The sequence below is a fragment of the Canis lupus genome, chromosome 20 (genome assembly GCF_003254725.2).
Source record: "Canis lupus dingo isolate Sandy chromosome 20, ASM325472v2, whole genome shotgun sequence".
NCBI classification, from domain to species: Eukaryota; Metazoa; Chordata; class Mammalia; order Carnivora; family Canidae; genus Canis; species Canis lupus.
The window spans coordinates 54,848,412-54,857,479 of record NC_064262.1 but is presented as its reverse complement, the minus strand read 5'-3'; the positions used below and the strand labels follow the sequence as shown (position 1 = coordinate 54,857,479).

General features: G+C 59.8%; 1 protein-coding gene across 1 annotated transcript; it reads left to right on the top strand.

Annotated features, from left to right (window-relative positions):
* The first annotated feature begins 261 nt into the window (after window positions 1-261).
* LOC125753074 (MAPK-interacting and spindle-stabilizing protein-like) lies at window positions 262-6,918 on the top strand. Its single transcript, XM_049097485.1, has 2 exons — window positions 262-397; window positions 5,040-6,918. Exon 2 carries the CDS (start codon window positions 5,555-5,557, stop codon window positions 6,494-6,496), a length of 942 nt encoding a protein of 313 aa, XP_048953442.1. The 5' UTR covers window positions 262-397; window positions 5,040-5,554; the 3' UTR covers window positions 6,497-6,918.
* The last annotated feature ends 2,150 nt before the right edge of the window (window positions 6,919-9,068 follow it).

The following is a 9,068-nucleotide window of genomic DNA, read 5'->3' as shown; positions in this document are numbered from 1 at the left end:
ATAGGCTGCATCACAGCTGCCTGGGGTGGGGGCTAGCCCGGGAGCACCCTGACAGGTAGACGAAGGGGCGATGGGTTTATTCTGGGCAGAGATAGAAGGCTCTGAGATGGCACGAGTGGGCAGGATGAGGGACAGATCACTCTTACTGCCGTGGGGTGGGTTGGGGGGGCACCTGTCTCCCCACGACAAGCCAATCAGAGCAGGCGTTTAGAAGCGTGTTCCTCCCCCAGAAGGTTACAGAGCTATCCTTAATCCGGGGTTTGTGTCCTTCCAGAAGTCGAATTAGGAGCATCCCGGGGCAGGGCATCCAACCCAGCCTGTGTGGACCACGGTGCACCTGTCACTGGGTTGGCCTCTTCGGTCACCTGTGCTTCCGTACCTGGCGCACGGTAGGCAGGTAGGCACGCGGTAGACATCAAGGTGTTGCTGTCTCACGCCCCCACCCCCCTCCCAAGGAAGTGTGCCTCTCTGGGGAGAGGGAATGTAGCTGGGCCAGGACACACAGTGGGCCTGATGGAGCTTCCCTCCCCCCCGCCACCCTCTCAAGCTCCCACCCGACCACGCGGCTGCGAGTGGGATCGTCCTGGCAGCGGAGATGTCGCGCAGGATAAAACGGGAAGTGCTAAATAAATCCGCTCGCCTGGCGTCCCAGTTACCCGTGCAGCTCCTCTCCGGGTGCCTGGCGCTCCAGGGCCCTCGAGGGGGGCACTTCCCCCCGCCCCCCGGGGCTGGAGAGACGCAGGGCTGCTGCCTTTCAGACGCCGCACACGCTGGGCCCCCCAGCCCACGGTCGCTGTCCTCGTCACCCCAGTATTGTCATGACTTTCCTTGGAACAGGAAAACACTGAGATATTGGGACGCTAGCCCGAGGGGGCGGCCGGGGGAAGGGGAGCTGGTCTCCGACCCGACAACAGAAACTTCCATCCCATGGGCCCCTGGCAGGGCGGTGGCGGGGTGGGGAGTGCTGAGAGCTTCCCATAGAGCCGATCAGCCAGAATCATCTTCACGCACCAAGACTGAGGATTTCTGCCCTTTTTACAGCAGAGCAAACTGAGGCTCGGGGTGGAGGTGGGTGGGGGCCTGACATTCATGCAGCTTGGGAGACGCGGGGCTGGGCTCTGGGTCCCGGGTCTGACTTAGCTCATTCCTTGATCCTTCCATGCGTCTGACAGATACTTAGTGGGCACCTACTGTGTGCCAGGCCCTGGGGGCATAGCAGGGAACAGAATAGGCCACGATCCCTGGCTGACTCTGCTAAGAGGAGACGGACACAAAAGCAGACAAACAAATCCAGGGTGGGGAGTGCTAGGACAGAACATGGAGCAGGAAAGGGGAAGGGTTGGGGGTGTGCCTTTAATAGGGTGATTAGGGAAGGCCTCGCTGTGAGGTGTGGACAAAGGCCTGAAAGCAATGGGTGAAGAACATCCCAGGCAGTGGGCATGGCCGTGCCAAGGTCCTGGGGCAGGGCAGACCCTAGCGTGTTGGAGGAGACCCCTATGGCCGCAGCAGAGTGAGAGGGGGTGGGGGGGGCAGGGAGGGAACAGGGAAAGTCACGTGGGGCTTTGTGGGCTCTTAATCTCATGCTTTTACCCAAAGAAGAGGGACCCCTGGAGGGCAGAGGAGTGTGGTCCCTGATCAGGTGTTTACAGGTGCTCTCTGGCCACTCAGGGGAGGACCACAGGGTGGAGGAGGGAGAGAGGGAGCTGGTGGGGAGATGACAGGCCCAGGTGCTGTGAGACAGACAGGGCCGCGTGTGCCCCAGGACTCAGTGAAGGCGTTTGAGCAGCAGTCCCCGAGGGCTGAGCTGGGGACCCCCATGACCTTGCTTCCAGGGGCCTGCCACGTGCTCCGGGCACATTGCAGTGAGCCCCAGGCCCTGCCCAGGCCCCGGCGGCGATGCCCGCAGTCCCACTGAGGACCACAGTCAGGGATATCACCGGGCATGACGTCCTCCGGGCGCACGGTCCATTGCAGACGCCGCTCCTGGTGCTCTCCCGGGGACCCCCTGCAGCCCTGGCGGGTCTGAAGTGCGGTGACCCCGTCGTACAGGTGAGGCACAAATAGGCTGAGGACCCACCCGGGGCCCGCACAGCAGAGCTGGAATTGGAAACCGGGTCTTGGTGGCACTGGGGACAGCTGAGCGGGGGCTGCCTCGGGGTCTCAGCCCAGGCCCCCTCTGCCCTCCCACCACGGGCTCCCAGACAGTCGAGGGGGGCTGGGAGGACAGTGCATTTCCCTGAGCAGAAACCCCTCTCTGACACGGGCTGGCCTTGCACACTTCCAGTGATGGGACCCTCATTCCCCACGTGGGAGAGCCACTTTGGTTCGGGGGCGTCGTGAAGAGCTATTTTCCTGTAACCTGGCTGGTCAACGTCTTCTCCCTGGCCTGGTTCTGCTGCTGCCTGGAGGGTGCTTGGAAAGTCTCCTTCCTCCCTCAAATCCTCCTTCCCTCTCCCCTTTTTCCTCCTCCAGGCAGCCCTTCAGATTCTTTTCTCCCTAAGGAGCAGGATGGGAGACCAGATGAATCCCAGGTTTGGAGTCACCCACCTGCCGCTTGGCAGCTCCGTAGCCCCGGACAAGCCAAGTCATCTCTCAGAGCCTCAGTTTCTCCTCCAACTGTTAGAGAGAGGGCAATACCCCCCTTCTCGCTGGTCCTGTGGGCCTGTGGCTCCCAGCGCCACAGCAGATGGTCAGGAAATGTTTGTCAAGTGAATATTCTCTCTCTCAAGGGTCAGCCCGCTGATTATTCCTCGCATGCTCCAAACCTGACCCTTCTCTAGAGCACCCCAGGGCTCCACAGGGTGACTCCCCATCCCCAGGACCCCCGGGGCCCAGCCAACCCCTCTCTCTGCTCTGTCTCCTCCTTCTCCACCGCGAGCTCCTTCCTGGCTCAGGGCCTTTGCACGTGCTGTTCCCTCTGCTGGGCACGCTCTTCCCGGGCCCTTGGCTCTCGCTGGTAGCTGAGGACTCAGCTGCGGTCCTGCCTCCCTGCCTCCTGCCACGGCTTGTGCTTAAATCATTAACTGTGAGCGCTAATTGTCTAATTAACCTCAGAACATCTGTCTCCCCCCACATTCTGTGCACCCTGCCTGTTCACACTTGTATCCCCGGCACCTTGGACTACACCTGACACACATTCAGTGCTCAAGCAGTGCTGGTGAATGAAAAAAAACAAAAAAACAAAAAAAACAACACCTGAACGACACGTGTTGTACCCAGTCCTGCCTGCTTCTCCTCTGTGCTCCCATTTATCAGAGTTTTCTGAATTAAATACACTCCTCCCTGTGAAGGTCCAAGCAGAGAAAGTGGCACAATCACCTCCCCGTGTTTATGCTCCATACCCCTGCTAATACAATCACAACGATTTCACTTGCCACCACCCCACCCCACCCCAACCCCTTTCCCTGCCCTTCTCACTCCGGAGTGGAAAACGTTAAAAATGCGTTGACGGAGTCAGAAGGGTTTCAAAGCCTTCAGACAGTTCAGACTTGAGAATCAAGTGATGGCGGAAGAGCTAAAAAAAAAAAAAAATGGTCTCATTTATTAGGAGGAGAAAGAAAATGCCGTTTCAATGAGACGGGCTCAGTTAACGCGCCGGGAATATAAAGATAGACACTTCCTGTCCTCGAGGCGCAAACTTCACCCACAGCTGCAGGGTGGGTGGGGGGGGAGGCCCGCCCTGGAGGGAGGCTGGGGCGGGGGCAGCCACAAAGGGAACGTAATTGCTCCGGAGTTAAAGCCCTACGTGTTTGTGTTCTCGGAGCCCTGCCAAGGCTGAGTGAAGGTCACAGAGGACCGGAGACGCCGTGGGGAGGGAATCGTCCTTGGGGCCTGGCAGGAGATGCCAAGGGCAGGGGCACAGTCCCCAGGGGACGGGATTCTCGCGTCCTGTCGTCGATCACGCGTGGGGTCTTGTCTTGGTCTGGTCTTAGGGGCACGTTTATCCTCCTGGGGAGCAAAGTTTCTAGTGAAAACCCAGGTACTGGGGTGTCCAGGTGGCTCAGTGACTGAGCATCTGCCTTCGGCTCGGGTCGTGACCCCGGGGTCCTGAGATCAAGTCCCACATCCAGGTGCTTGCAGGGAGCCTGCTTCTCCCTCTGCCTATGTCTCTGCCTCTCTCTGTCTCTAAATTAAAAAGCAAAAAAACCAGCCTGGGTACTTACCGTGTGAGCCTGGGCGCATTGCATTCCCTCCCTGTGACTCAGTTTCTCCATCTGCCACATACAGGTAATATTTACTATTGGAATTTTAACAGTAACTGCGATTCCTTGCTATTATTATTAGCTCTTCTTATTGTTTTGTGGTTACTGTTATCATCCCTCTTCTGGGGTGTCTCCCCAACCCTAAGAATTGCCCCGACTGTCTGCCTCACTAACGCAGTGACCCGCCCTCCCCCGGCCCCATTCACAGTGTGACCCCCACCCTCCTGTCCCAACAGACTGGACCAGGGGCCCGGCTGAGCCAATCCGATTATTCACTCCGGTGGGGGGGGCAGAGGGTTAGAGAGAGGGCCCTAAGGCACCCAGTGTAGGTTCCAGCCACCCCCTCCGCGCGGACCACACCCTGCCTCGTGGAGGGCCAAGCAAACCCAAGAACAAAGAGGATCATTGCAGATCATCGCAGCAACTGCTCCCAAGAAATAAAAGCAGGGTGAGGCAGAAACTTTAGCCAGGGTGGTGGGGGGCAGGGGAGGTCTCCCCGAGGCGCTCAGAGATGCCACAGGCCTGGCGAGGGCTGAGCGAGGGCCAGGACTTTGGATTTCATCCCCGGGGTGACGAAATGAAGCTAAAGGGCTGTCTAACAGGGAAAGAGTGCACGTGTGACTTAAAAATGTCATTCCGGCGGGGATCCCCGGTGGCTCAGTGGTTTGGCGCCTGCCTTTGTCCCAGGGCATGATCCTGGAGTCCCAGGATCGAGTCCCGCATCGGGATCCCTGCATGGAGCCTGCTTCTCCCTCTGCCTCTCTGTGTGTCTCTCTCTCTGTGTGTGTCTATCATGAATAAATAAATAAAATCTTTAAAAAATATATGTCATTCCAGAAGATGAAGACTCCGCGTTTCCTGAAAAGAGAAGTCAGCCTGTGTTTACCGCCCAACTCCCCACTGCACACCTGCTCGTTGCCGGGAAGCCGCTGCCTGCCAGGGGCAGCGCTGGGGAGGATTCTGAGCCCACGGCTGCTTCTGGGGAGAAAAGGGATGCTGCAATCTATTAGCAATGCCTGGGCCCTGCCTCCGGGGGAACAAGTTCTGTCGTTGATTGGTGATGCCTGTCGTGGGCACCGAAAGGTGGGTGCTGGTCCGTTTGCTGTGGGGGAGCCATCCCAGAGTGAAGGGGGTGCTTCTGCCCACAGAACACCCTCCACACCCTTCTGGGAAAGACAACGGGATAGATCCTGGGCTCCGATCTGGGCTCAAAACATCGGCTGGACTGCTTCCTCCTCGTGTTGTTGACTCTAGGCAAGGTGCTCCCTGTGCACAGCTTCCGTCCCTCCTCTGCAAAGGAGGCAGAGAAACCTTGCCCTCGCGCTCTTATCCCGTGGACGGCATGAAGTGGGATGTGTGACCGCCCCACAGGCGATGGGGGGTCGGCCTCCCCAGACCCCCTTCCTGCAGCCCAGGGTCGGAGACCGAATCAGTTTTATCTGCAGACCCAGCTCCAGGGCTGGTTCCAACTCGGCCCTCCGGACCTGGCAGGTCCGCCAGGCTGCATCTTGCACCTGGGCTCTGCCTCCAGAACTGCCAGGGCCTTGGCGTCCGCCGTCCACCATCATCATGCCCCCACCTGGTGGCAGCATGCGTGGGACAAAATGGGCACAGGGACAGTTGGGCCTTGGACTCCACTCTGCGTGTGTGTGTTGGGGGAGGGGGCGTCTCCCACCTGGCCTCCACTTGCTCCCCAACCTGGGCCTGCCAGGGAGGCTGCTCCTGCCAACCTGAGTGGGGACTGTCCCCGCAGCTCTTGGCCTGCCGTCCCATCATCAGCGTGTACATCTGCAGGGGGCCGGGAGCGCATTGCCTCCTCTGCCATGCGGCATAGACTGCAGGGACCTTGGGGGGACACTGTGAGGAGGGGGCCCCTCAGGAGCATCCCGTTGGTGTGTGACCCCGGGGGAACTTTGGGAAGCAGTGCACGTGGGGGTGGCCGCGGAGGTGAAGCAGTCTGGGGACCAGAGGCAGGGGTAGCCTCTCCCGGCCTCCCTCCTGCTCCCCCCACGGAGCCCCCTGTCCCTGTGCAGCCCCATCCCATCCGTGGCTGTGCTCGTCCCCAGGCTCAGTCCAAGATCCCACACATCCTCAGAGGGGCCCTCCACCCCATGCCCGGGCCCCCCTCTCCCCCCTCCTCCCTCCACCCCCACCCCTGGGGGAGGCCCGATGCCCCTGCCCGGGGCTGCTACCGCAGCCGGTGTGGCACCATCGGAGCCCCAGTCACCCCTACGCTCCCGGCTCACATGTGCCTCCTCGGGGACATTCCCGTCGCTCTCAGGCGCTGCTTCTAGGGGGGTGGGGGGGGAGATTCCCGTGATTCAGATATGGACCTGGGACTGATGGAAGCCACTAGAACTCAGGCCTGCCCTCCGGATTTGGGTTCACATCCTGGCTGCGCCACGGGACATTGGATCTGGGGCTCCCACCCTCCCTGGACCGGCTCCTCCTCTGCGGATGGTGGCGGCAGCGACACACGTTCGGGGAATGGCTGAGTGAATGAATGAGTGAACGAATGAGTGAATCGCACTCATCAGCCTGTGTGACACGCGGTGGCAGGAGTTTTTTTAAGACTTGACTCGAGGGGCCCCCGGGTGGCTCTGCAGTTGAGCATCTGCCTTCAGTTCAGGGCGTGACCCCAGGGTCCCGGGATCAAGTCCCGCATTGGGCTCCCTGTGGGGAGCCTGCTTCTCCCTCTGCCTGTGTCTCTATGTCTCTCAGGAATAAATAAATAAAATCTTAAAAAGCAAAAACCTAACTCAGAAGATCAAGTCACCCCTGCCCCAGGTCTCCAGGGCCCTCTCGATAATCTCTGCATTCCCCCTGCACCACCTGCCCCGTCCCCTCCCTGCCCTCACCTCCGACCTCTCTCCCCCTCGCTCACTCTGTTCCAGCCACCCAGTCCTCCTTGCTGTTCCTGCAACACGCCGAGCCTGGTCCTGCCCCAGGACATTTGCATGCACTGGGTCAGGCTGACACAGCTTCCCCAAGCTTCTCCTCATCCCTGAGCCCTCACCCTAAATATCACCTCCGCTAAGAAGCCTTTCCTGATTGCCCTGAGAACACGCCCGCCCCCCCGCCGCCCCCCTCACACAGTCAGCCAGTGGACACTCTGGACCTGGGTGAAAGGCAAGGCACTTCCAAAATTCCCAGGAGGATGCACATTAATGAAGCTCTTACTGTATACCGGGCCCTGCCTCCACGTTTGATTCTCCCACCGTCCTCTGGGGTGGGAGGTGTTATGAGCCCCACATTCCAGGTGGGGAAGCTGATGAACCGAGGGAGGGAATGTGTCGCCTGAGGTGCGGAGCGGGGAAGGACACGTCCCACCGTGTCGTCGGCAGCAGTGAGACGAAGATGCACACCACCCAAGTGTCCCTCTCTAGGGACCGGTTCCAACAGCCTGGTTTAATAGCCCCAAAGAATTGCAAACAGGTGTCCCAACAACAACCCGCGGGCACAGATTGGTGGCAGCACGAGCCATAGTAGCCAAAAGGTGGAAACTGCCCAAATGTCCACTGACAGACGAACGGATAACACAATGCGGGCCGTCCTCACACTGGGATATTGTCCAGCCTCAGGGAGGAAGGGACCCCGACACCTGCCCCCGCGTGGACGGGCCCCGAGGACACCAGGCTCAAGGAGGGGACCCAGACCCAGAAGGACTCCTCCTGCAGGACCCCACTCCCAGGAGGTCCCCAGAGGAGGCCCGTCCACAGAGACAGAGAGGAGGTGGGGGGAGCCAGGGGTGGGGCAGGGGGTGGGGGTCAGTGTTTCGGGGACGGGGCCTCCGTGTGAGGAGATGGAAGGTTCTGGAGGCGGTGGTGGGGGAGGGTGCGCGGCGGGGTGAGGGTGCTCCGTGCCCTGAGCTGTGCGCCTAGAGGCAGTTATGATGGTGAATTTTATACTGTGGGAGTCTTACGATGATGAGAGAGAAGAGCCTGGGTGAGTCGGTCAGAGGAGCGCGTAGAAGGTCAGAGGCCGTGGCCCCAGATGACATTCTCTGGAACGTGCTGAATGACAGCACGGAAGGCGCGGGACAGCACTTGGGTACCCACACCCCTCACGGGGCTCCTGCGCCCACAGGTGGTCCTGGGGAGGAACGCAGGGACCGAGAGCGATGCTGCCTCCGGGGAAAGGTGCTGGGTGGCTGGGGCCAGCTGGGAGAGCAGGACTGGGTTGTTTTTGTTTTTTGTTTTTTAAACCCCTGTGAGCTCTTTCGTAGTCCAAAAGGCAGAAAAGCATGCTGGTAAAAAGCCCAGCTCTGCCTTTGACCAGCTGTGTGACTTTGGGCAAGTCACTTAACCCCTCTGTGCCTTGGTATCCTCGCCTGCAAAACAGGAATGGTGAGACCCGCCTCGGAGGGCCGAGCAGATGAGGAGGTAACGAATTAACACCCATCGGGTGCTGAAAATAGGGCTTGGCATCAGGCGGGTGCCACCTAAGGGTTGCTCTTGACTTGTACACTCTGTTCTCTCCTGGCCAATCCAAACAAAGAAATCTCAAAGACTAAATTTTTGGAACATTGAGTGAACGGTGCGTGGAGAGTGCGTAAGGCCTGGCACCCAGCCCGTGGTTGGCATCTGCAATCCCCGAGCTGGTGAGCTCACCCCTTCCCCTCTCTGCTCCCACCCTCAGCCTCCAGGGACCCAGACTTAGAACAAGTGACGCAACCTGGGGAAACCGAGTCCCTCCGGCCACAGGCGCTCCTGCGACACCTTGCCAGCGCAGAGGATGGGGAGAGGGAGGGCCCTCCAGGCATTTTTGTCCTCAGGGGAGGGTTGAGGGTGGGAATCGGCTCCTACTCGCCCGTAATTAGCATCTCGAAGGAGCTGGTTGCCATGGCTTCAGGAGGAAGTCTGGGTC